The sequence below is a fragment of the Falco peregrinus genome, chromosome 2, assembly GCF_023634155.1.
Source record: "Falco peregrinus isolate bFalPer1 chromosome 2, bFalPer1.pri, whole genome shotgun sequence".
Lineage (NCBI taxonomy): Eukaryota > Metazoa > Chordata > Aves > Falconiformes > Falconidae > Falco > Falco peregrinus.
Window position 1 is genome coordinate 32,224,953 of NC_073722.1, and position 27,696 is coordinate 32,252,648.

The 27,696-nt window shown below is 46.0% G+C and overlaps 1 protein-coding gene across 1 annotated transcript; it reads left to right on the top strand.

Annotated features, from left to right (window-relative positions):
• Positions 1-476: 476 nt before the first annotated feature.
• LGI2 (leucine rich repeat LGI family member 2) lies at positions 477-20,945 on the top strand. Its single transcript, XM_055797630.1, has 8 exons — positions 477-749; positions 831-902; positions 3,757-3,828; positions 7,032-7,103; positions 7,666-7,737; positions 8,851-9,020; positions 14,159-14,323; positions 16,982-20,945. The coding sequence occupies exons 1-8, from the start codon at positions 541-543 to the stop codon at positions 17,797-17,799; spliced, it is 1,650 nt and encodes a 549-aa protein (XP_055653605.1). The 5' UTR covers positions 477-540; the 3' UTR covers positions 17,800-20,945.
• Positions 20,946-27,696: the final 6,751 nt, after the last annotated feature.

The following is a 27,696-nucleotide window of genomic DNA, read 5'->3' on the forward strand; positions in this document are numbered from 1 at the left end:
GTGTGCAATGTAAACTACATATACATCTATCTCCCTTAAGAAAGTTCGTACAGTTTCACGCTAGAAAGACTGCCTTACTTAAAAAGCGTGAGCCTTTCCTAACGAAATTCAGGCTAGCCGGCAGGGAGGTAACTCACGCCGGACACCGCACTAGCCGGCGGCGCAGGCTGCCCTGAGCAGCTGTACCGCTTTGTGCTTAACGTGAATTCCGACCCCGCGGCACGAGCAGCCGTCCTGACGCCGAGCGGCTCCTCTGACCCGCAGCTCTCTTGCGGGAACATCCCAGAAAACCAGCAGCCCCCGGACCGGCACCCCCGGGGCGCCGGGAGCGGGGGCACCCCGGGCTCTGCCCCCGGCAGGGCCAAGCCCCCGCCTCGCACCGCCCCTCGCACCGCCCGGCCGGCCGCGGCGGCGGGACCGGCCCGGCCCGGCCCGGCCCCGCAGCGCAGCGCAGCGGCGGGGCGGCGCCGCGCTGATGTCAGGGCGCGGGAGGCGGCGGGGAGCGGCCGCCGGCCGGCGGGCAGCGGCGGCGGGGCCGGCATGGCGGGCCCGCTGCGGCTGCTGGCGCCCTGCGCCGCCACCGCGCTGCTGCCGCTGCTGCTGCTGCCGCTGCTGCTGCTGCTGCCGCCGCCCGCCGCCCCGCGGAGGCCAGCGCGCTGCGCGCCGCCCTGCAGCTGCTGGCGGGAGTCGGCGCTGTGCGTGGGGGCGGCGGGCGCGCCGCGCAGCCTGCCCGCCGGCCTGGGCTCCCTGTGAGTGCGGGGCGCGCCGCGCCGGGGGGCGGCGGGGGGCGCGGCGCCGGCCCGCCTGACGGGTGGCTGCTCTTTTTCCAGGAGCCTGGTAAACGGGACCTTCTCCGAAGTCAAGGACAGGATGTTTTCCCACCTGCCCTCCCTGCAGCTGCTGTAAGTATGGCACCGGGGAAGGCGGCGCCCAGGTAGCGCTCGCCCCTTCCTCCGCAGGGGTCCCGGGCGCCTGGCAGCCAGGCAGGGAGCGGGTGAACCCCCGGCTTGCGCAGCCGCCCGAGGTGGCCGCCGCTTGCCGCCCGAGGGATGCGTTTCCCGCTCGCAAACCACTTCATAAGCACGTATTTAGTTACTGAAGGAGGACAAAATGTTTTCCGGTGCCCTAAGCCCCTGTCGTGGGTTTCTTTTTTTAATTTCAGCTTTAATAAGTTTAGGGCCGGGTTGCTCACCCACCCACCCAGCCATCCCCGGAGTCCTGTGGTGGCTCCCACTCCTGCTCGCTGCGTGCCCGGGAGGCTCGCGCTGGCTCTGGGACATCGCAGAGGCTGCGGGGACACACCTGGGAGAAAGCCCCCGTGCCTGAAGTGCTGGTGGTGTCCGCAGCGACCCTCCGTGCTTCAGCATCCAGCTCGGAGGGCAGCCCCGCAGATGGCTGCCGACCTGGTGGGCCTCCCAGGAGAGAGCATGGGCTCTGGGCGCTCCCACCTCGGGCAGGCCGTGGGGTCGTGCCCGTGGCATGGTGAGGTGTGTGCCGGCAGCTTGCGCAGCTTACCCAAACTTGCTTTGATTTAGCTGTCCGGGGGGGCAGCAGCTGGGAAGGCACAGAGTGCCCCGTGACCCCCCTGGGGAGCCTGGATGCTGGTTTCTCCAGTAGCCTACAGCAAAGCCAAGGTGCTGCTGTGCCCTGCCTAGCCCAGCACGGCCTGCCGGTGACGCCCCGTGCCGAGCGGGCAATTCCCACCTCCCCCTGTAAGGACCCGCTTACTCCCAGGCAAAGACACACTGCAAAGAAAAAATCAGCAAAAAGATGTGAGGCGTGCCAGAAACCCAGGGTAAGCACTTGCCAGAGAGCTAGGTGTTAAAATTGGTCTTAGCGAGAGGTAGTCCCTGAAAGCATCTAGTAGCTGGATGGCCAGCCTCTTCTCCTCAGGCATCGCCACCCCTTCTGACTCCAAGGCCTGTCTCGCTTGGGAGGAGCAGCACCCCATGGAAAATGCTGGGGAGAAGTGGGCAAAGCAAGGGCTGGAGGCTTTCACCTTCTTTTGCATGGCACTGGTCCCAAACCCAGGTTTTTGTGGGACTTGGGGGCCAGCACAGAGCCCTGGGCAGGGGGGCTTTGACCACCAGTGAATGGGGTCAAACAGCAGACCTGTGCCAGCTGGGAAAGGAGGGGGTGAGTCCAAGGGTGGGTTGAGAGAAAATGTCGATGGGGAATTAGAGACGGGGGGGAATCTGGCTTGTTTTGGATAGCGCTACTGGGAAGGGGGAGGAAGAGTAGCTGAAGGTTATCCCTTTTCCTCAGCTGTAGTAATAGATTTCCAGAAGGAGAAGTTGGGGGGTGTGGGGTGGTGGGATAGAGATCAGTTGTTGAGAAAATCACAAGTTGCCCATCTCACTTTATGCAGTAAATCAGCTGTGGGAGCCAGAGGGCAGTGTCACCACCACCGCCACTACCTTGGGCCCTGACGGGTTTTGTTGCTGAGTGTAATTTGCGATATTTCCCATCAAACACGAGAAAAAGGAATAATTAAATGACAAAAGAGATACGTGCATAATTGAGCACTTGGGTACCTCAGGACTATGTGTTCTGTGGCAGTAGCCATGGTAAAATAGTAACACAAGGATTTATTTTTGATGGCAGTCTGCATCTTTGTCAGATTTCTTTGGGATAATTTAAGGAGCATTTGTCTAGTATTAGCATAATAACCGAGGATCACAGGGAAGGTTTGCATTTCATGTTCGTTAGTCTTCTAAATTAATTTTAGTAAAATGCCTAAAACCATATAGAAAGAGGATTAATAAGTTACTGTAACAAAGCGATTAGTAGAGGCATATTCAGTCATAGCAGAAAATTCTGAATTTTCCAAAAATGATTTGAGTAGTGTTTGATTTTTAGACCAAATAAAAAGTGTTGCTGTTTTCTTAAAAGGAGATCACTCTCTGTCCCTTTGAACATCATCATTGGAGATCATCCACGGTTGTGCTTTGATACAGCAAAGAAGGAACTTTGCTGGCAAAGCCTCTGTGGCATCCTTCTGACCCTGACTGCCTTGTCCTGGCTCAGGTGACAGCTGCTCCAGTGCAGCTCTAAAGTGTTTTGTCCCTGAAGTTCACATGGGAGGCCAAGGCAGTGGTGCCTGGAGCAGTCAGCACCACCGCTCTTCCTTGCTGCCTGCAGACACAGGACTTTGCTTTGCAAGGACAGCAGGACTTTCTCTCTCTAGCACTTTGGGCAGGTCTGTGTTTCCAGCTGACAAACTGGCTGTGTGACCTGTGTTTTGTCCTCCCCACGCTGGGGGCTGTAGCCTGTCTGTGGGTCAGTCTCGGAGCATCCCCCTGGGAGCGCAGAATGAGTGAGTGCTGAGGCAGTGCTGCGACTGCATAAAATGGGAGCTGGCGCTTGGGAACTCAGGAGTGGTGCTGCGATGATTTCTTGAAAATTGTCGGTGTGGCTGGAGGGGTGGTGGGCAACTGAGGTCTACACTCACCCTCTAAAGGTGGCTTGTCCTGCTCAGGGGACCAGAGAGTCAAGGGCCAGCTTGCATTTAACCAAAGTGAATGGCATGGCGAGCATTTTTCCTGGGGAGTAGTGGACATTAATTAGCATCACATTATGTCTTTGATATATTTTTTTTTATAGACCATGCCACGGTCTTTTATGTGTGCTGCATTGGTCGGGGAATATGGGCTTAAGTCAGTAAGATTAGTTTGGTCATGGGCAATAAACACAACAAGCATAATCCAGCTTGTCAGGTTTTAATGTGCTTTCCTAATGCCTGCTCTCCATTTTCAGCTTGCTGAACTCCAACTCCTTCACTGTTATACGAGATGATGCCTTCGCTGGTCTCTTCCATCTAGAATACCTGTAAGTTTGGTGTTTTATGTCTTTCCCTGTCCTTTATAAATCAAGATGTTTTGATAAGTTGCCAAGATTCCTGCTGTGAAGTCTTAGTCTTCACTGTGGTTACCAGGAGCAGGGGAGATGAAGGATTTATGTTCCACTGTTGTGCAAATGTTCTTTACGGTGGCTCACCATTTTTCAGAGGTTGCACTGGATTTTTGAAATACGCCATGAATGCAAGGTGGCTCTGTGCAGTTACAGTACACCGAAAAGGCATTGCTTAGCAAGAGCGTGTCTTGGCTTTCCAGCACAGTGCCATTGCTGTCGATGGGCTTTGAACCTCAGGAAGAGGTGGGGGAGCCGCTCCTGGATTGCTGGCGGCCTGAAGAGGAGTTGCAGAGTGTCCGTGTGCTGTCCAGAACAACCCTGATTACCAGACCAGCTCTCTTCCCCCAACTTTCTTCTCCAACTTAACCTTTTTTCTGATATCCCTTTAATGCCCATGGCATTTATTATTATATTACAAATAATAATAAATATATGAAAATATATTAATACACCATATATATTATTACAGTTATTTATAGTATAATTTACATTTATTTAACTCTCCTTTACGCAGTTGATTTTTACATTACCTTAATTTCCAAATCTATCTTTTTTGATTATTTTTTTTTAGTTTACCTTTTTTCTTTAAAAAAATTACTAGCCCTGGTACCAGGTTGTCCTCACTTCATACTCTGAAGAACTGCCATTTCTCTGTTGCTGGACGTGAGCTGGTATGTTTGAAACTCTAATACGATCTGAAAAAAATTTCTTCTTTCCACCCACTTTCCTGTGCTGAAAGGCAGCTGTGGAAAACATTTCTGTCTTTTTCTAAAGGAAGAACAATGCTTATGGAACTGACTCTCGCTAAAGTCTTGCAGGCAAACAGGTATTAAGGTGGGATATATTCAGGATTAATAGTCTGATATGTGTGGAGCAGCCAACAATGGAATTTGCAGACAAAAAAACAGAGGATAATGGTAAATGGATATGCTAAAATCCATGATTCAGCTACATATGGATTTTTCAGAGATAGCAAGATATATAATAATTCTGTTTTCTGAGTGTCTAGAAGAAAAAAATTAATTTGCAATACATTTATGAAAAGAAAGAAAACCATGTTAATGTTTTTTCATTAATGACTTGCTTTCAAATGCTGATGAGCTCATCCCAGCAGTACATGCAGTTGTAATGGTTGCACTAATGACTGCAGCCAGATCCCTGTCCGAAAGGAAAAAGTCCTGCCCCTCCTCAGCTGGTCAAAGGGGAAATCCCTGGTTGCCAGGTGCAAGCCAGGGAACAGGATGTGGACCAGTAAAGCCTTACAGTTTCAATTTCCTTTAGCTGCAGCTGGACAAGTAGTCTCGGTTAATGGTTGTGGTCACCCTCCCTGCCAAGTCCACAGAGTTCTTCCTCTTCCCAGCAAATCGCACCTCCCGCTTTTGGGAACCGGGTGTGAGTGGCCTTTCTCTGGCGTGTTTTTTTGGCCATGTAGCTAGTAACACTCTTAAAGCTTCAATAACTCGTGTCTCAGCTACCAGTGATCAGACCTGATGGAGAATAAGAGAACCTCACTGACAAACAAGAATGACAAGTTCCTTTGTGTACAAAGCAAAGTCTCTGGATGAAAAGCAGCTGGGAAGCACCCACAGCAGATACACATATATCTACATCTCCAGCTGTGTCCCGCTGCGCTTGCAGCACTGATAATGGCATTCGATGCACCCTTAAACTAGCTGGCCCTGTGTGCAGAGGTTAGGTAAGACAGGTCTGATGAAGATGGGAGCTCTGCTGGTGAACAGAGTGGTGTTCCCAGGGTAGCATCCCTTTGAGGCCAGGTTTGGTGACTCAGGAATCCAGCAAATTACGAGTCCCAGCCCAAATTTGCATCGCCTTCCTGCAGCGTGTGCAGTGAAGCCATGTTTATTTGCACGGACCGGTGAGCTGGTGCTGTGCAGGGATGCCAGGTGCTGGTGAGGGTCTCAAGAGGCAGTTTAGCTCTCTGCTCTGTGGATTGAATTTGTGTCCTCACACAGCCTTGTAACACCTAACGCTCTTCTAACGTCTTCCATGTAGGCACAGCACTTTCTCATCCACACCCTTTGCATGTAGCCAGGGTCCCAGCCACTTCCTGAAGGATTTTGGCTGTGTCTAAACTGCAGAACCAAGAGCACTTGTCTCCTGCATCCCCAGCTTGGTTCTCGGGAAAAGACTGTGGCTCATAGCATTTTTCCTCTCTTTCCCTGGAAGGCAAACAAGGATGCGTAGGAGGAAAGGAGACACTTTTATCTCATAAAACCTTTTATAAAGTCAGCATGCAGTTGTCATCATCCAAGTACAGCTGTACCATGCAATATCTTGATGGCCACCTGGCTGCAATCACTTTACAGGGCTGATGGTGTGTTTACGGATGCATCCTCGAGTGCTCAGGGGTCAAGATGCTCAAATATCAGCTCTTTCTTTAAATGCTGACATGGAGTCAGGAAGAGCAGCATGCTCTTGGAATTGATATGTGCCTGTCGTCATTCCCCCAGCGCACTAGGCCGTGACCTGTGTGCAGCCATCACCCTGCAGAGGTGGCATCCCAGCTGGAGAGATCTGAACTGTGGCACCGAGAAGGCGGCAGTGGCCTTGCCATTTATGCAGACTTGGGATGTCTGCGGTTCGAGTCATGGCTCTGGGGTGTGGAGGTGGCACTGCATGTGCAGCCACGGCAGCTGCCCCTCAGAGAGCCCGCCTGCAGCCTGGGCATCCCTGGCATCGCTGTGCTGCCCCATAGTTTTAAAACACAGGTGGTTTGTGAGAGGAAAGGAGGTCCTTTGCAAGTCCATCTCAGAATCCTCTCCTACGCAGGTCTCTTGCCACATGCGAAACATGCTGAGCAGACTTAACTGACAGAGGAATGACATTTTTGCTTTGTTCATTTTATTCCTCTTCTGCTGGGTGTTTGTGTCATATGCTTTCGCTTGTGCTGCCTGGTACTCGCCTTGTTCTGTGCAGTCCACCCGAGGAGAGGGGAAAAGGGAACGTGAGCAGCTCCACCGAGATTTCCCCACCTTTAAGTCTAAAGGGGCTGCCCAGAAACCTGCTGAATTTGGGGACCATAAGTTAAAGCACTGGTGATGCTAATAATAATGTTAATTAAAGTATTTTATACTTTCCCCCCCCCCCCCCCCCCCCAGATTCATTGAAGGAAACAAAATGGAAACAATTTCAAGAAATGCATTTCGTGGCCTTCGAGACCTGACTCACCTGTAAGTTATTTAACACTTAGCAGAGTAATTTGTACTTGAACAAAACACTTCTGGGGGACTGCTGGTTTTTCTGCTACGCACAAAACCTCCCTTTCCCTCTGTGCATCAGCTTCCCCCTGCTGTCAGCAATGTGCCCTCCACAAATTAAAAACTGGCCTTAAAAAAATTCCTGCTTGGGCAGCACCGCGGTGTGTTCGGCTGCCTGGGCACGCTCGCGGCTGGTGCCGGGGTGCGGCTGTCACGCACAGGTGCTGCACTGGTAGCACCACCACACTGCATACTCGTGATTAACATTCCTGTTTCTTTTCGGCATGCTCAGCGATTGCACTGTGTGCTACATTTGCACCTGGGCAGTAAAAAACTTTGTATTTTTTACCTTTATGTGAGCTTCAGGCAATCTCCATTCCTGAATGAGAATAATTTGTATGTGCCTGTAACTATTACCAATGCCAGTGGCTGGACAGTACTAGATAATTACTGACCTGTAGGTGAGCTCAGACTTAGTAAGAATCAGCCAGACAAGAGATAAGCATTGATACTAAGCTCTGATTTTCTTTTCTAGTTCTTTGGCCAATAACCATCTCAAAGCTCTGCCAAGGGATGTCTTCAGTGATTTAGATTCTTTAATTGAGCTGTAAGTAATGAGAATCTTTCTATTGACTGCCTACTTCTGTCACTCTGTTACTCTGAGTTTTACGTTCTGGGTTTGTGAGGTGCTGTATCTGGTATCTGCACAGAAAAGAAATGTGTGTTTTGTTGTTCTAGCTTTTCTCTTTTTAAAATTGTTTTCATGGCAGCCTCCTCTAAAAGAACTGTTTCTCAAATCCCTGTTGCTTCTGGTGATGCTGTACATAGCTTGCATTATTGTACTTCTTTCTGATGTTTCCTATGAATTGTTTTTTAGGGAAAGGGAGACAATGAGTTTTAGAACTACAGTTTCTCTGAACGTTTTTTCCTGTTGTTGTTGCATGTATTCCCTGAGATTATCTTAGTAAAAGGCATTCATTAAAAAAACCCAAAATGCTTTTTTCTTGGTTTTGTGCAGTTGTAGCACATTGCTGACATACTGTCAGTGTTTTCTTGATGTAACTGAGCTGCTAGTCAGCTTCCCCTATTTTTGGCCTGGCTCTTCCAAACAGCAAAGTGTAATTGTAAGCCACAAAGATTGCCAAGGGATCGAAGAACAGGTACAGTGTTGAAATCGCACATACATTAGTAGGGGGAGGTCAAATTGACTCCACATCAGCAATGACTTGAAAAATAGAAGCCTTACATCTGTATTTTAATGTAATGCAGAAACAGTACCAGCAAGGCCACTCTGTCAACCAGCGGTACTGGAGTAGTTCAGGGAAGGAATGGGATTTATCTGTGTCAGCGGTAAATGGTGGGAATGGGGGTTGCAGCAGACAACCAGACTGTCAGAATTTATTATGTTACAGTCCTAATCCTATGAAAACTTATAAGCGTGAGTGACTTCAGACGTGAATCACAGTGCTCTATTACTACGACTACGTGTGAGCGTATTTCCTAGATTGAAACAGTTTTTCCAAGGACAGCACTCGGTGAAGGAGAGTCCCTAGTAAGAGACTCCCAATAAAACTTAAGAAACTTCCTTGTTCTCAGTTCAAAAACGATTAAAGGCTACTGAGATATTTTTAAATTCAGCATGTCAGGGTGATAACAGTTCTGTAGTATTCATATTGCTATCAACCTTTTCAAATATGTTTATTTCTGTGTGTTTTTTTAGAGATTTAAGGGGAAATAAATTTGAGTGTGACTGCAAAGCCAAGTGGTTGTTTTTGTGGTTAAAGATGACAAATTCCACTGTTTCTGATGTCCTGTGTATTGGTCCAGCAGAATATCAGGATAAGAAGTTAAATGATGTGACAAGTTTTGATTATGAATGCACCACTACAGGTATTCAGAATGTATATTTCTAAGCACACTACAAATGGTTAAATATCAGAAGTTTAGAATATACCCTTTCGCTTCTATAAGCATGACCTGGGGGGAGGAAAGGGTTACATACAAAGCACTTCTGAGTACTAGAACAAGCATAAAATGGGAAAATTACATTTGGAAGCCGAAGTAAGTACCGAGTTTTTATTTGGATTAAGTGATAATGGGAGAAGAGCTCTGAGTATTCATATTCCAAAAGACTTGATTATGACTCACTTTGTGACTTAATTTTCATCACAGAATGCTTTCTATTATCTGGAATAAGGCCATATAGTTATGGCAGATGAGCTTCCAAAAATCTCTGCATTTCACAGAAAGCAATGAAAAGAAGTTCAAATGATGTGGCTATATCTGTTATTTTTATTCAATAGGCCACGATTTAATAGCATCAAATGTGGCAGCAATACTGCCAGCAGTTCTTCATGGAACTCCATTAAATTAGAAATGTCCAATAATGTTCTGACTACTGTCTTGTTTAGGATCTTGATTTTTATTTTAGGTAATGTAAAGCATGCTGAAGGAAGTGAAGAGAAACTTGCATGTGGTTGTGGTTATGCTTATACTTTGTGACTGAACAGCCGTAGTTACCTATCTTCGAATGTAGTCACATCATATAACTGAGAATATCAGCTACGAGTATTCTTTTTCATCTTTCATGTATGTGATATCAGCACTCTGCCTTTTTTCTATACAGTAATATCAGAGGCATTCGGGTTCTCATCTGTCGTTAAGTCAGTCATCATTATTAAAAGACAATAGAAAAGTTGATTACTATTAATGTGAAATGAAGTTTCAGGACAAGGTATGAAAGGTAACTGAAGGGCAATATGTAAAGGGAAAAAGAATGAACTCAGAATTTAAAAATCTGTCAGAAGAGCAGCAGAGGTAAAGTGCGATAATCTGCTACATAAAAGGATGTCAAAGCAGGAGAGCGATGTAGCTTAGAACAGTACCAAAGTTATGTTCCTGTGTCTGCCAAATCACCCAGATGCAAAAATACAAAGTAAAAGCAGACATTTTTTTATTTCAGTCTGGTTTAAGAAATTGCATAGCACTAACTGTGCAAGACCAAGCCTTATTTACCTGGTCCTCAGACCTATACTGACCTACCTGCCCTCTGTCATCTCTTAGATGACATCTCAATAGAAACCTATCTGTACATTTGCAACAAGCAAAATTCACCTGTAATGTTAGTCCCTTTGTCTGCTGTAAGCAAAATTACATCAAGCATAAATCTAATTCCACATGCTAAGGTGTTAGGTGGTGCAAGGATTGCCCAGCTAAATATTTGCTCAGATGCCATCAGAGAAGTGCTCTCCCAGCACAGCACATAGCTGTAATACATTCTTCAGACTGTAAAGGGTGTTTTCAAAGCAGTTATTCTCTGGCTGCTGTGAGGGAGGGCTGTGTGCCTAACCCCTCTGGCCTGGGGGTAGGAGCAGCAGGCTTCTCAGAGCTCCAGTGCTTGGTGGAAGTGGAGGATGCAGAATACGTGGAGCTCTGGCGTCCTTACAAAGTGTCCGAGAGGGACAGACTGCATGCAGAAACGAGCCATAAGAAAAAACAGGGATAAGTAGAGCAGAAATGCAAATCTTCAGGAGTGTGTCACCTCTGAGACAGCTTCACGTCCCCTGCACTGAACTGGAAGCTACCTTGCTGAAGCTGTAGCCTGCTGGTGGCCTTGGTGGTCTGCGGTGTCAGGCCACAGCTGATTTTTTCTTCTCTGCCATTGCCTCCCCAGATCCAAAGGGAGTGTAAATATGCCCACATGCATTCCTTGAGGACTGATTAGTCACAGACTCGGGCTTGTACCATACTCTGCAGTACAGCAACATCCCCTGTAGGTGTATTCCCCTTTCCTGCTCGGCGACAGGCAGCCTCTCAAGCCTCTTTCATTCATGTCAGTCTTTAGTATCATATTTCCCTCCTTTGCCAGGCAGGATCAGGCTTTCCGTCACTTCTGGTCTCTGGTACTCTGTGTTGAGCATAACTTGGATGTAGAATGTGGCAACAAAGCAGTTTGTTGGGTAAAATGTGCATCTCAGTGGCTCCAGCAAACTGCTACTATGGTAACAGGAGGAGAGATGGAAAGAGGGTGCTGCCAAATTAAAAAAAAAAAAGAGCCAAAGAACAAAGTAGTCCTATTGCTTCTTCACAGAGAAAGCAATTCATAGTGCTGGTGATCTGCACTTTTAACTCTTTGTGATAGCTTCTCTCTTTTCCATTTCCTCACAGCTTGCATCATGGAAGCACGTTAAGCTGTTTCACTTCGTTTCTTGTCTTTCTCCCGCAACAGTGTGTGAGGGGGCTGTGCTGTGGCTGTAAGCACGTCAGGGGAACCTGTCATTACTTTCAGGAGACTGGAAAACGGGCATCGTGCTCCCACAGTTGCTGGAAACAGGCTGTGTGCATGCCTAGACCTTGCTTTGCCCAGACGTGCTGGCAGGGATCATCCTACCGAGCTCTGGAATCTTGGTTTCCCCTTTCTTTACCCAGCTGGGGCTGCCTTGAAGAGATGGTCTTCTCTTTCCCTGCTGCCTGGAAGGAAGGTGCTCCTGTGCAGGAGATTACCTGTGCTGCTGTGGTGGGAGATGGGAAGGGATGGGTAACACTCCCTCATAGCGCTTCCAGCTCCCGGGTAGCCTCACCTGGAGCAGAAATCTCCACTGCAGGGAAGACGGGATGTGAGGAGAGGAGAACCCAGTCGTAGGATGCAGTTTAGGAGCTGCTGCCCAAGCAGATCATCGCTCCCTTTAGTGTCCTGCAGTGTTCCCCATGTGATGCCCCTCTGCTGTGCTAGCATCAGCGCTCCTGTGTGCTGGGATCAGCCAGAGCAGGGGCTGCTGGAAGGGAAATCAGCCCAACCACCAAGGTGCTGGGTCCCTCACCCATCATGGCTGATGCCAATCCAGCTGCAGAGGGAGTGGAGGCGGCGCGGTGGCTGGAGGCTGGGAGGACCACCCCAGCCCTCGGCTGGCAGAAAGCAGGTTAAACCCCTGTGTCCTGGGGCTGGGAGAGCAAAGCTGTGCATCAGGGCGAGAGGGAGAGCAGGACAGCCGTGCTGCTGACTGGCAAAGCGAGGGCCACATCCTCATCCTTCTCCTGTTGGGAAGATGTTGGGAAACCCCCACCCCCCAGCGCAGTATTTACTGTACAAGCCCTTCTAGCATTAAAGCAAGGCATGTGGACCTGCCTGTAAAACTAAATGGAGTCCCTAAGATGTAGATTTTTGGCAAGCCTGATGTGGCAGCATCTCCTTACTTTGTAACCCTCTTCTGCATTAGTCTGGTATTTCTGACTGGTGCTAAAACCAGTGTTTATTGCTTTTTACTGATTATGACTGCTTTTGTTACCCAATTTCACTCATGCAGTGACATAAAGAGCCCAGTGACAGGTACCAGTAAAAATAGCTGTGTTAACACTGAATCATTTCTGAATGAGCAGTGGGTATTAACACACAGACTGGTTTGGTTTAATTCACAGATTCCCTCAAAGTGTTTTACAACTGTTCAGATTTCAGGATACGTCTTTTTCAGGATTAGTTTTTTCGGGTTTTCTTCTCAAGATTTAAAAAATACTTTGATTTTCTATGACTGTATCTGCTATTCTCCCATTCTTAGCTACCTTTGATGATTTATGACTTGACTATTACTTTCTGCATACTTCGGTGTCAGTTTTCTCCAGTCCTTTTATTTTCCCAGTGAGAATAAAGATAACTTTCTTGTTCTCCTACCAGCATTTATGAATCAAGCCCAAACTCTATTTGTAATAGTCCTTCAAAGAATGGAGACTGTCATTTCTTTCGCAGCTGTAGAATCTGCTCTGTTTGTTTAATGGTAGTCATCTATCTTTATTCTCCGGAAGTGTAACTCCTCAAGGGCAAGGCTTTCAAGCATGCAGAGACAGAGAGTTCTTCATTCAAAAAACAATTATTTCATAATGCACCAAAATGAGGGACTCGAGTGAGGACTTAATTACCATTTCATCAAAATCCCTGGATGCCCAGGCCCTTCCAACGTAGGAGTGCGTGATGAAGGCATGTAGCAAATGGAGCTTGAAACAGAGCGGTGTGTGGTTCTGCAGAGAAACGCCATCACGGCAGAAGATGCATTTCCTTTTCTATATGTCTGTATCCATACATCACTTCAGCGCAGGCCCTTCTGCCACATTCTAGATCCAGGCACTGGCTTTTCTTTGTCAGCTCTGCTATACCAGTTTCTTTTCCTGATAATAATGACCTTGCCCAGCTGCCAGGCCACAGATCAAATTCAGACCCAAGCCTCCTTGCTTTGCCCCAGATTGGCTCTTTGCTGACTGCTGACTTCACCCAGGGTGAATTTTAGAGTTTAATCTACAAAGCCACTTAGATTTTAAGGCAAAATCTTGAATTTTGGAGTTACACTCCTAGTCTTTACAGGTTGCTTCAACTCCTCAGTCTTAGTGTCTAGGATAAGTTTTCCACTGGATAGTAGTTTGCAGGTTGGTTGTATTTTACGCCTAAACTACTTTACAATGCCCCGTAAAACGTTATGTTAACTGAGGTTTTGATTACACCATTTTGTCTATGGTCTAGCTGAAATGGGGTTATCCCCAGGCAAACTTCAGATATCATTTCACTTTCTGCCTGGTTTAGCATAACACAAATTGCTAGTGATTAAATTTGCATGACTTAAGAAGCTATTGGACTTCAGCTGGAAGTTGCTGTCTCTCAGCTTGAAAGTGATTCTAGCAAGGCCATTTCACTTGACGGGAAAGCAACTTCCAGCTGTGGGGAAAGAGACTTCTCTCTCAATAGCCTGATTTCATTGATACCAGCCAGCCTAGCTGGAAAACCTGATTTCTGCCACTGTTAACCTATTTGATCTCCTTGGCAACTCTATTTCCAGAGGACGGTTTATGACGCCTAAAGCAGGAGACGCTTTCCCCTGTTGCTGCATGCCTAGTGTGAGCGCCTACACTTCCATGGTAGTGTTATATACAAAATCCAGGATGTTTCACTCATTTTTTTAGTGTAAATCATTGTAATGAGCCGCAGACCACTTACTCTGCATTTCCAGCCAGGATGTATCCTAACTGTTGTAAATGTATGTTTCTAGATTTTGTTGTTCACCAGATTTTGCCCTACCAGTCAGTTTCAGTGGATACGTTCAACTCCAAGAATGATGTGTTCGTTGCCATTGCTCAGCCCAGCATGGAGAACTGCATGGTGCTGGAGTGGGATCACATTGAAATGAATTTCAGGAGTTATGACAATATCACAGGTATATGAACACTGGGATTCCAGGCATTGATGAAGTGTTGGCGTTTCACAAAGATGATATTCATAGATGGGACCAGCTGATGGTTTCTGTCCTGAATCTGTGTTGAATTTGGTAGATCGAAGTGTGTAATGTTTGGACATGAGTAACTTCATGGAGCGGTGCATCTTGTTAATGCACACACATTTAACCTGGCTGTAGGACACAATCTAGGCTTTTTTTGTCTGATCTTGAAAATTGTTTTGAAGGCACAAACACTTGCTGTGATTGTCACGCCATGGCCCAGCTTAGCACTCACTGCCTGAATCACACTGTGAGTTGAAGTATATGTTGAAGGAGCCCTTACTCTTGCCGAAGTGCCTGCGAAATAGAATACAAAAATACTCTACTGCATGTAATAGGAAATAGGTCTGGAGGATGCTTCTAGGGTAGGCTGGCCAGGAAAGCGTGTTTCACAGCTTAAGGTGACATAGAGATACTTAAACCGTGGTTGTTACCTAAAGTCATGTGCTGTAAAGCTTTCATGTTTGCTTTCCATTTGCAAACATGCTGAATTAGCATCCTGGCCAGGTTGCTCATCAAACAAAAAGCCCATGTGGATGCCAGGTGATTTTCTAATGCTAACGACTGTTCTGTCCCAAACTGACACTCGTGGTGCTCAGTTATACCACTACAGCAGGGACAGAGTCTTTATTGCTGCTATACACTGCCCAATTTCCCAGATACTTCAAGCTACTGGTTCTGAAGACTCAGGAGCTAAATTTATCCACAGAGCAACCTTCCCTCCTGTTCCTTGTTACATGTGATAAAGATTATTTTTCACCTTGCATTTTGGGAAACAAAGAATATGCTGTGTTGTCATCTGGTGTTGAAGCCTACAAAGGCAGCAGGCACCTACCTCCTCAGATCAGCTATGTGTGTCACTGATGGAAGTTTACAAGATGCTACTCCTCCATCAGGAAATTCTGGAAATGAAAAGTTTTGCTTTTTTAGCTTTCATTGTATTTTGGTTGATTAGGGGGGAATATGTACCAGTGGATGTAAACTGAGAAGTCAGTGGCCCAAAGAGAGCTAACAGAGCTCTAGAAAAGCTCTGGAAATGAAATGTAGAGTTTGGGTCATTTCCAAAGGCAGCTGTCTTCTGGACGTATTTCACCTTCCTGTGAATGACGTGATCAGGAGACACTTCTGCTGGGGACTGGTGTGCTAGCTCCACACCCTGCCTACGTGCCCAGGCTCGTTTCTCGAACAACTGCCCAATGTTCCTGTGGGCCTGAGCTTGAGCTCTGGACTCTTGAATGTAACTGAGAGATTTTGCCAGGGGACACAGGCACATAAAGAGCCTCTTGTGGAGCCTAAAAAGTGTTTTGTCGAGCTCAGGAGCTAGCTATGTGCTCTGTGGGGAGTTTTATTGCTAACTGTGTGCTTGGCATTCGGGTATCTGAGTTTAGCCCTTTACAACATGGGCTTACAGAGCTGAGCTAGTTGTCGAGATTGCCTTTGCAGTCAACACGCAGAGAACAGGCATTGCTGTCCTATGCAAAAGGAGACATCCAGGCTGGGTGAAATCTTTTCTGGAGCGCTTCTTGACTAAGTTAGTCCAGAAAGAGCCTGGATGATCAACTCGAGCGTTCATGTCTACGCTGCAGACAGATACCTTATGGTACTTGAGATGAATCCCCCACCTCCTGCACTGGGAGGGTGGTAGATCATCCCAGGCTGGCTGTGAAACAGCTACGGGTAGGGGACGAGCAGAGGTGCCGGAGCAAGTCTCCTGTAGTGACTGTGACCAAGCACGCACAGGGGAATCTGTGTGGTTATGGTTCTGCTTCAACGGTGCACTTCAGAGAGGAATTCTTCTCTTCTCTTCTTCCAACAAAACCTTTTGCAAACAGTCTAATTGTTACTTTCCTGACGTGTAGTGTATAGTGACTTGACATTCTCAGAATGGGCCATAACCTGATCTGTTCTAATCTGACAGCTGCAATATTCCTAAATATTTCTAGTTTAACATAATCTCAGGAATACTTAACAGAAACAACATAATTAGATTTATCTTTTTCATCCTGCTGTCAGGTGATATATCCACAAGATGCATTGATATTTCTATTTACAGCAGAAAAAGCTGACTCTGGCCCTCTTGCACCAAGAAAAATAGACTATATTTCATTCTTCTAGTTAAGCTGGAAAGATGGACATTCAAGGAATAAGAGAATTTCAGCTGCCTACTGAGTCATGAGATGACAACTCTTGATATTTTGCAATAATAAAATTTTGCTTAAATAATTGTTTTGGATATTAGGGGGCATGTGTTTGAACAAAGAAAGGAAGAAAAATTATTCTGGATAAAAAGGAATGAGCATTTTAGGGTGGATGAAAAGGAATGAGCATTTTAGGGTGCATCATACTTGCACAATTTGAGGGCTGTGACATTTCCAACATTTGAAGTCATCTTTCCAGTTATTGGGGAGAAAAAATCATGAAAAGAAGCTCTGATGGCATGTAGCAGAAGGCAAAATTAGGAGATGGTGTGACTTTAAAAAAGGGGAGGGGTGATTTTGGTAATCTTTCTGTGGCTCTAAGGGTTCTAAGGGTGCTTTGTACTATGCTAATATATATATATATATGCTTTTTTTTTTTTTTTTTTCCTTTGGGCTATAGGTCAGTCCATAGTGGGATGTAAAGCCATTCTTGTTGGTGACCAAGTCTTTGTGGTGGTGGCACAGCTCTTTGGTGGCTCACACATTTACAAGTATGATGAAAGCTGGACGAAGTTTGTCAAATTCCAGGATATCGAAGTATCTCGCATTTCCAAGCCAAATGATATAGAACTTTTTGAGATAGACAGTGAAATGTTTTTTGTCATAGCAGATAGCTCTAAAGCAGGTTTGTCAACAGTGTACAAGTGGAATAACAAAGGATTTTACTCATACCAGTCCCTTCATGAGTGGTTCAGGGACACCGATGCCGAGTTTCTTGATATAGATGGGAAGTCACATTTAATCCTCTCTAGCCGTTCCCAGGTTCCCATTATACTCCAGTGGAACAAAGTTTCCAAAAAGTTTGTCCCACACAGTGAAATCCCCAACATGGAAGATGTCTTGGCTGTGAAGAGTTTCAGGATGCAAGATAGCCTATACATCACACTCACGAGATTCATCGGTGACTCCAGAGTTATGAAATGGAATAGCAAACAGTTTGTGGAGATACAGGCTCTTCCATCCCGAGGAGCCATGACGCTGCAGCCTTTCTCCTTCAAGAACAATTACTACCTAGCCTTGGGAAGTGACTATACCTTCTCCCAGATTTACCAGTGGGATGGTGAAAAGAAGATCTTCAGATTATTTAAAGAAATCTATGTGCAAGCACCACGGTCTTTCACAGCTGTGTCAACGGATCGAAGAGATTTTTTTTTTGCCTCTAGTTTTAAAGGAAACACTCAAATATTTGAACATATCATCATTGACTTGAGTTTATGAAAAGCTGCTGGAGTGAAATTTGTGTAGAATGACATTTATACACAAACAAAACAAAAAGAGACCTTTCTAAAAACAGGGTGCACCTATGGAGTATGATGACATTTTCTGAACTTTTAAAACTTGCATATTAATCAGGGATTGCATTTACTTGGTTACTGCATGACATGTCCGTTCTATCCTTTTTCAAAGATACATTGCAATCTGCAGTCATTCAGAGGAGAGTGCAGTGCATTAGGATAAATGTTGACATCTAAAAGAATAACCTAAATTTTATGCAGAAAACTACCCTGAATTGAATATCTCATAAAGTGAAGAGTAAGCCATACAAAGCATAGAAATGATCTTGACTCTTAAACTAACGTGTTAGTAATGATTTTAAGACTAGAGCCAGTTCTTCACAGTTGCCAATGAATTGTGAAAGTAAACAGTAATGTTCCAGAATACACTTTATTTTTGTTTCTTGAGGTCTGTCTTCAAAATCTGCCTTTGTGGTTTATAATAGGTCTGGGGCATCATTTTAATTCATTGTAGGTTAAAGGGAAAGTAAAAACCTATTGCCATTTTTCTTCCATTATTCACTATTTCAGCAACAAACTGTGCATAACAAGTAGCCCATCCCACAGTAACTGGGTAGGCAGGAAAAGAAGAGTATGTCACTTCTGGAGCAAATAACAGAGGTCTGCATGGTGCCGTGAATGAATCAACTACAAATTCCATCCACTTTCTGGTTTAATAGGTGTCCCAGAAATCCCCCCCATTTTGCCCTAGTTCATTGTTTTCCTGATGATCCCAGTAGATTCTGGGGTCTTTACTTTAAACAAGTAAATCTGTTGTGATCTCACTCTAGAAGGCACAGCTTAAGCTTAGCCTGAAACAAACACTATATTCATGTCCTCCATGCTGTAGCTCCTCTGTACGCAATGAGATGATCTATTCTCCAGTGTTCCTTTCTCAGTACAGCTCACGAGCCATAAATTCAGGTTTGGGTCATCACAAGCTGTTTTTGGGAAATCCTGCTTCTGGCTGAGATCTAAATATGACTCCAGTATCGCTGAGTCTTTTGAAACGAAGGCAGCTGGAGCTGCTTCAGGTTAGAGCTAACCCTGCCTCCAGGAAGGATTTCCTCTTGCTGGCTCCGGGCTTTTGCCAGGTTGCCAATCCACTGAAGGGTAAGCAGGATGACGTGAACAGACCGTGCTGTGTTGGTGTTTTGGGTGGCTACAGGCTAAGGCATTCAGTCAGCCTAAACAGGGCAGTCCTGGCACACAGAGTCTCTTGTCAGGATAAGAGCAAGGCGCCATTTTCCTGTAAAGGCGCTCCACCGTCCTTACTCAACAAAATTGTGTATCAGAGCCCCCAATTGTTCACTTACACAACATGTTTCTTTACATTTTCATACCACTTAGCATATGAGGGTTGTTTTATTATGTCTTGCTGCTGCACTGCTGCATTGCATAATAGGCAGGCTTTGCGTAAAGCGGGCAGAGCAAAGGAAATTGTCCTTTATTCGTTCATACTCAGGGCTATCTCACCTTCTGTGTGCTGAGCGAGCTTCACATTTTTGCCCTGGACATGTGAAACATGGCCTATTATCACAAACAGAGATGTTCACATAGGCTTTCCAACATCCAAGCTGCAGGAGGATTACGCATAAGGACTCCTGTGAGGAGCCCTAACCTACCAGTGACCTGACACATCACAGCCTTCCCTAACTTTTGCCTCACTGCTATGAAATAAAATTACTGGTCTGTCAGAGACATAACTAATTTTATTCAGTTTTTAAATTATGTGTTAGGGTGTTTTTTTTCTATGGACATGCTCATTCTGGTTTTATTTTTAATCACGTTGGCAACTTCGCCCATCCAGCTGCCTGAACTATTGAGCGCTGCCCTCCAGATCCCAGTGTGGTGTCAGTCCTGGTGCTTCAATCAGACCAGTAGATGCAAACCAACCCTCTGCAGCAGGTTTTAGCATTGCCTCTCCCAGGATTAAGCTAACAAATCCGACAAAATGAAGAGATTACTCATGTGTCTGACAGTGAACACACTTTCATGCCACGTTCCCAGTTTACTTTTTAAAGCAGGTATGGCTGGCAAGCAATGTTTCTTTAACCTGTGTTGTGGGAAGGCATTTTGTATTATTTCTCTGCTAAGAGTGCATGTTTAAATAGAGGCAGATTTTCTGATGAGGAGGGGCATTTCTCAGTGCACCAGGACTTTCTTTCAGGGCTGTGAGTACTGTTCCCTCAGCAAGGGGCACCACTCAGAGCTAAAAGCTGGTTTAGAGAAATTGGATCTTGGCATTTTTTTCTTGAAGGGAAGCAAGAGGATGGTGGGAAAGAGCTTGTGTATCGCATACCAGGAGATTGTACCGTTTCGAGAGCCAAGGGGATTTTGAGACTTGGCTATCAAGTTGAATTAAATTTAAATGGTCTCTGCAGAGGCAGGCTTAATAAAGAGGATAAAGTGATCCACAGGAGTCTAGCTCGTTCACACAGGACCAGAAGAAGAAAGTGAGGGAAATGAATTCTGCAGGCAGGCTGCTGCTCCTGCCGAGTAGCTGTGTTGGGTGGTCAGAAAGCCCAACTTTGCATCCCTCCTGGCTTCAGGAGGCACCTGGAGTCGGACGCCAGCCTGTCCTGCTGAGTTAGTGCACAGGAGGTCAGAGCAGCTAAGAGGGCAGGCAAAGAGCACCACTTGAAGAAGAAAAGGTTATCGTACATTTCACAGGATTAAACAAAGGCAGGGTCTCAAAAAGCCTTGTTCTGCTCTTTCCCAAGGAAAAGCCTTTCCAAATGCAACAATGGTTTTGTCTCCGTAGCCTATATTGTGTAATGGAAATTGTTTTGAATACTAAATAAACCATGCATAGCCATAATTTATTGCAATTGTTAAGACCATCAGGACAGCGAGAAAGGATAACAGAACATGCCACCTGGTAATTTTTAATGTATTCTAAAATATATACAACTATGTAAAGAACAGTAGTTTATATAAGCATAGATTTAATACAATGTGATAGCTACAGTGGGAGCATTTTAAGGCTGTATATACATTGAGCTTTTTTAGTAAAGAGGAGCTGATGCAGTCTATGCTACTGACACGTGTGTACTCTTTCAATGTATGAATAAAATGTAGTTAATGAGATTAATAGTGGTGCGTTGTGCATGTTAAATTATCCATGCTGTGAAGATCCACACTGCCAGAGGGATGTACAAGGTGTGCAAACGGGTCCTTGTCCGTTCATGATCGGTTTTGGCTTTTGAAAACGTGGAGGAAGCTGTGCTCGGCCTCATTAAATTCAGTTTCTGTGCCTGAGGTAGCTCGGACCTCCAAGGTTTTGCTCTTCCCTGGCTTTCCCCTTCACTCTTTCCTTACACCCCATCTAGTGTTACGAGGATGTAATGCAGCTTTTACTACGATTCCCGGTTAACGGGGAACTCGGTTGTTTCCTTCCTTTCTTTCTTACCACAAAACCAAGAGGTCTTCATAAATAATTTTCAAAAGATACTGAAGTGGGTTTATTACATGCAGAGTGGATAAGAATCAAGCCCAAAAATGAATCCCTAGACTTTCAGATCTTTGCTGTGAGGTCTCTTAAGATTTGTTAAATTTTACTGAATCATTGGCATTTACTCTGAGATTGCAAAAATAAATATAAATCTATCAACAGTGAATACATTTTACTTAAAGAAATCCTTGAGCATTATCCACTGATCCTGCCAGTCACTAATGCTGGGGATAATTCCTCTTGTTTTCTTTCTTCAGAAACAGTGCGATTCTCTGTAACTAATTACAGGCTCGTGCAATCAAAGAGATGTCTGCTGTACCATAACGGGGTGCAGTTGGTCTGGGACCATTGCTTTCCTTTTGGGTATTCCACCTTTTTATGAGTCGGCAGCCCTTGTGGCGTGGTGTCGTGGCTGCATTCAGCTTGAGCCCTCAGCACAGGAAAGACATGGACTTGTTGGGGCGGGTCCCCAGAGGGCCACAGAAATGATCAGAGGGCTGGAGCACCTCTCCTGTGAGGAAAAGCTGAGAGACTTAGGGCTGTTCAGCCTGGAGAAGAGAAGGGTCCAGGGAGACCTTATTGCAGCATTTAAATACTCAAAGAAGGCTTGTCAGAAAGATGGGGACATAGTAGCGCCGGTTGCGATAGGACAAGGGGTAATGGTTTTAAGCTAAAAGAGGGAAGATACAGACTAGATGCAAGGAAGAAAGTTTTTACAATGAGGGTGATGAAACACTGGAACAGGTTGCCCAGAGAGGTGGTAGATGCCCCATCCCTGGGAACGTTCAAGGCCAGGCTGGACGGGGCTCTGAGCAACCAGATCTAGTTGAAGATGTCCCTGCTTATGGCAGGGGGGAGTTGGACCAGATGACCTTTAAAGGCCCCTTCCAACCCAAACCATTCTACGAAGACCCATATCACCTCTTTTGACCCCACCCGCAGACTGTAAAAAAATGTATCTACCCCTTGCCTCCCTGTCAAAGTGCATCACACCTCTCTGTGAATTATTCCAGGGTGGGCACTGTGCAACTCCTGATGCTTCCCTTCAATATTTTCCTCACCCAGAGCCGTGATGTTAGGTTCAGATTGATTTTGCTGTGCGTGGCTTTGTAAGGAACTATGTCCAACATGCAATGTATGCAGCTACCCACAATGTACGCGTATGGCTCCAAACCATCCACTCAGACCCAAAAATAACAGAATTTGCCTAGTGCAAATGTGGAGAATCTTCCATGGACCTAATCTTCCAGCAACTTTCCTCCCATGCAAGGTGTTGCAAAACACCTCTGCAAACCATCATGCAGCTCTGTGGCTAGAATGGCAACGGCTTATGGGCTGAGTGGTACTGGCAGGTGGATTATTGCAGAGGAATTAGAGGAATGAAGCTGGGTTAATTAACATTGAATATACAGCTGTGGGCTGGCTTCAGGGGCGGTGGGTTGGCTGACGTGGATAAGGTGCAGCTGTGGCTGGCTCCTGCTAAGTAGTTAAATAGCTCTGAGGTGTATGGAAGAGGAGCTCTGGATGAAGAGAGACCCAGAAGAAGCAGAGGGAGGAGAGTGAGTGCCCTGGGTGTAGGAGAGGCCCTGGGAGAAGCAGGGTCCCTGGATGAGGAGAGGCTGCCTGGAAGAGGAGCCCTGGATGAAGAGAGAGTCCAGATGCAGCAGAGGCAAGAAGCAGGGTGGACTGGCCTGCAGAGGATGAAGAAACAGCATGGACAGTAGATGAACTTTTGAAACCTTGTGGGGGGGTGGTGGCTGTGCTGGGGCAAGGCGTGGGAACTACTTACTGAAGTTACCCTGGTACGGGATGGTAAAAGCCTTGTTGCAGCTGGCTAGTTTGTTTGTGCTGTGACAGATTATGTTTTTGTAGCCTTCATTTTAAATCCTTTCACAGTATCAGTGTCTTTTTTTTGTGGAGGATCTCATACCAGGTGACCAGCTGATTTTATCAGATTTTGAAGCCTGTTAGATCATTTAACTTAGAGTTTCTCAAAAAGAAGGCTGGACTGTATGGGGAATGCAAAAGGGCTTAAGGGGCTAGTTTCCAGATACTGGGGAAAAAAACCCCAGTGTTAGCAGCTTGGCTCCATTTCTTCTGGGTTGGGGTGTGAAAAAAAGTCCCAGTAATTCCTGGCTGTGAGCATTGCTGCAAAGAGGGAGTAGTGGCAGCAGCTCGGGTCTGTAGGCCAGGAGTGAATGGGGCTTAGGGAGGGTGAGTGGGACTCTTGCAGCTGTTCCTTACACCTTTGCCTTCAGCTTGACTTTTCAAAAAGACCCTGCTCTGCATTCCCCTTGCAATCTGCAGAGGAGTGACCATCCCTGCATTGCTCTTTGGGAATGCTTTTCTCTTGGTATCTTGCTGTGACTTTCAAGGAGAAACAGAAAATTTCAGTGGAAGATTTGAAGAAGGTGGCTAACAGGTGGAAAAAACCATTCATCTAGCAAGGACAGAGAAACTGTGGGAGGGTAGGTGGAGAAATGGTGTGAATTTGAAGCTCATGTTTGAGCTAGATATCATAGCCAGGATATGACTGACTTTTGGGGCTGCAAGCACACATTGCCAGCTCATGTTCTGCTTTTCATCCACCAGTACCCCCAAGTACTTCCCCTCAAGGCTGCTCTCAATCCCTTCATCCCCCAGCCTGTATTGATACCAGGGGTTGTCCTGACACAGGTGCAGGACCTTGCACTTGGCCTTGTTGAACCTCCTGAGGTTCACATGGGCCCACTTATTGAGCTTGTCCAGGTCCTTCTGGATGGCATCCTATCCCTCAGGCATGTCAGCCACACCACACAGCTTGGTGTCATCTACAAACTTGCTGGGGATGCGCTTGATCTCACTGTATGTCATTGTTGAAGGTATTAAACAGTACTGGTCTCAATACAGACCCTTGAGGGACACCAGTTGCCACTGATCTTCATCAAGCCATTGAGCTGTTGATCATTACCCTCTGGGTGTAACCATCCAACCAATTCCTTATCCAATAGGCAGTCCATCCATCAAATCAATCTCTCTTCAATTTAGACAAAAGGATGTTGTGAGGGACCGTGTCAAAGGCCTTACAGAAGTCCAGATAAGTGACACCCATTGCTGCTCTTGCCCATTTTGTAGTCACTCTGTCACAGGAGGCCACTACGTTGGTCTTGGGAAGATTGGATGAGAAATTTCCATAGGCATCTCTTTGTTCCAGTTTTGCTATATCATTCCAGTTTTGTCATGTCAGTGAGGTGGTCTGGATGAAGTTTAGTAGAAACCAAGGGAAGCAGGTGACAGAAGTTTAATAAAAGTAACATTGAAGTAGAGATTAGAAAACTAGAGATGATGAGGCTGTAGACAAATGCTTTAGTCACCTCGAGGGAAACAAATCGCATTTTCTAAGCACAGAGATAATTCAATGTGAGATCAGGGAATTGGGGAGAACCAAAAAAATAAGTTTCTAAATAAAGGAAAAGAATAGGAGTGACAGTATGTAAAGTGTGAGTTTACTTAATTGCTGTGTGGAGTTAAGTATCTAAGTGGCTTTCCAAGGTCACTCAGAGAACGCAATCCACATCATTTTCCATTCCAGAGTCACCCTAGTTTATGCTTAATTAAACTATGCAAGCTCTGCACACTCTAGAAAATGCCCTTTTTATTACATTGTAGGCAATTTGCATTTCTGAAGGGCATTTGGGAACCATGACATCACCAGAATGAAGGGCTTCTGGTAGCATTGCTGCCATTTTTATTCATTTGCAATTGTTGACTTCTATTCCAAAGTTCATTTCTATTTCCTGCTTGGACATTAGCACTGGATTGTACAAGAATGCTCATTTTCCAAGTTCAATGGCTGTTTCAGTTCTTCTGACTCAGCAGCCCTTTGGGGCTGACTCATCCTCCAGCTGCAGGTGTGTCCTGACAATTAATTCTCCATTTTATTCCCATGAATGAAAGGCCGATGGGTCAAGAAAATACTCTCCACCTGCTGCTGGTGGGGTCAGTGGGGATGGAGCCTGGGCTGGCACATGAAAGGAGGGAGCAGCACTGCTCTCTGCATGTTGATGAATTTCTCTCTTCCAGTTCTTTCTTCTCTGGTCTTAATGGTATAGTAAATGGTTTTGCCAGTTTTACAGAAAGTGAAGCACCGGTGAGGCCAGGATAGTGCAGGTTTACTTGGGAAGCTTCTGAGAACAAGCTAGAAATAGAAAGGGGAAACAGAAGTTAAATCTGCAACTCTGGTTAATGGCATCTGCCTACTATTTGTTTGCAAACTCTGTAGCCCAGGGGTCTCGATGGATCCCCAACTCCTCCTGGTTCCTGCTGACAGCGTTTTCTGACTCTGCTTTGTACCATTAGCATCTGGGGAGAAAACTGCAGGCCTTTCATTTTTGAGGAAGGCTCATTACCATTATCTGTGTCTCTGTCACCTCGGGATCTGATTACAGTGCTGGGGTTGCACCTTGAAATCGTTACAATTAAGACTTAATGAAGTGAGTAACTACAGAGTCCCGCAGTTACTCCCCACCAACTTATAGCATCTACCTCTATCATAGGAATAGCTACCACCTGATTTTATTATTTTTAAAAAGTGAAACCTTGTATTTGGAGCTCATCCTATAAAATCCCACACAGCTCTCCTTCCGTATCACAACACAGGCTGGATGAGCTTGGAGTATGCTGCTGGCTGAAAATGGGTGCAGGTAGGAAGGGGGGGGGGGCGGAAATCACTACTTTTTGGGCTGAAATGTGATAAGGGAATTATGGGTGACAACTGTGTGGGGAGGGCTGTGCTCACGTCCATGCTGAATCCCAGTCCCACCCCATGCGACACTGCAGGTACAGAGGTGCAGGCAGCTGATGTGCCTGAGCCAGCCCACCCCAGCACTGTGAGAGCTCCACAGCTCCCACGTGGTTTACCCCAGCGTGCGTTAAGGATGTACCTGACCTAAGCCAAGAGAGTAAAATGAAATAGGAAGCGAACTGGCACTGTAATGTCTTCTCGCCACCTTTGGCTTGAAATGGAGTCTCCGTGTGTGCAGATGCACTTCCCAGTCCTGTGCTGCCCAGCTAGCAGCAAATAGCGATTGGTTCCTTTGCTTTTCTCAGATATGGATCAAGACAGGTTTGGGGGTAACATGGAAGGTAATAGAGAGTTTATCTCCCTTCAGCTTTTTTTCTTTCCCCTTTGCCCCCCATTTATTTGCCTCTGTCCTAATCGCTGGGAGGTTATGATGTCTGACTCGCCAGACTTGAAGAACTGTATGCCATTTTCCCTTAAGTGACAGCTGAGATATTTATCTTTATTGTTGTCAGGAGACTTACGTCAACATGTGCAGGGCAGTTGAGGATAATTTTCCTTTTGATATTTTTGAGGGACTGTCAATGAGGGCTAACTGGTGCAAATCCTGGCCCTCTGGTTTGGTGGATAGAGGAGAGCAAAGAGGTTCTTGTAGCTTGGCATCAGGCAGCTCCAGGACCCTTTTTCTCAGTAAGGAGAACAGCTTCCTCATAGCAGGTGCAGACAGAAATGCTAAACTACCTATCCACGAATGTAATGAACTAAAAAGCCTCTTTTACAAAAGATATTAACTTCAGTGTCCTGCTCCACTCTGGGATATTTTGTGACCAGGACTTTGAACATGGTACTGGTAGCCTCTATGTTGCTTGGCATGCAGGGGTTGTAGGAAGTATTTCTAAAATGCCTGGAGATTTAGTAGCAAGGGGCAGGAGGGGAATGCACTTGGGAATAGGTTACTTGCTGATGTGCTGACAGCTGTAGGGGTAGGGGGCTGAGAATTAACTCTTAGAATCTGGGAGTTCCTGAAGATGCTGAAAGCTCCAGGCTGCCAGGTGGAGCTGTAGGCATGTCTTTGTCATCTACCACAGGCACTGGGCCTTTTGGGGAGGTCCTTTTCCATGAGCACCAGAATGGAAGAATCCATTTGCAGTATGTGGACTGTAGCAAGCTGTGCAAGTCAAGAAGAACACTTTATAGTGAGGAATGCTGCATGTCTGCTGCAGTCATCAGTGGAGGCATGCTAGATTCCTCAGGAAAATAATGCAGGAGTGTTCACTTTTCCAGCGGTTATTCAATTACTTATTGGTGTTGTCCTTGGTGTTTTCTTCCCTGAGACTCCTCTTCCAGGTTTTATTTAGTGAGTTGAATATTAATTGTGTTTTCTACCACCTTTGCCCATGTTGGTCATGCCTGTGATAGGATCAGCAGAGGCAAGGCATTCAGGTATCAGGAAGCTGTTAGATCATGACCTCAGCCAAAATAGAAAAAGTCACAGAACAGCTGAGGTGGGAGGGGACCTCCAGAGGTCATCTGGTCCAACCCAGCTGCTCAAGCAGGATCACCTAGAGTCAGTTACTCAGGATCATGTCCAGAAGGCTTTTGATCTC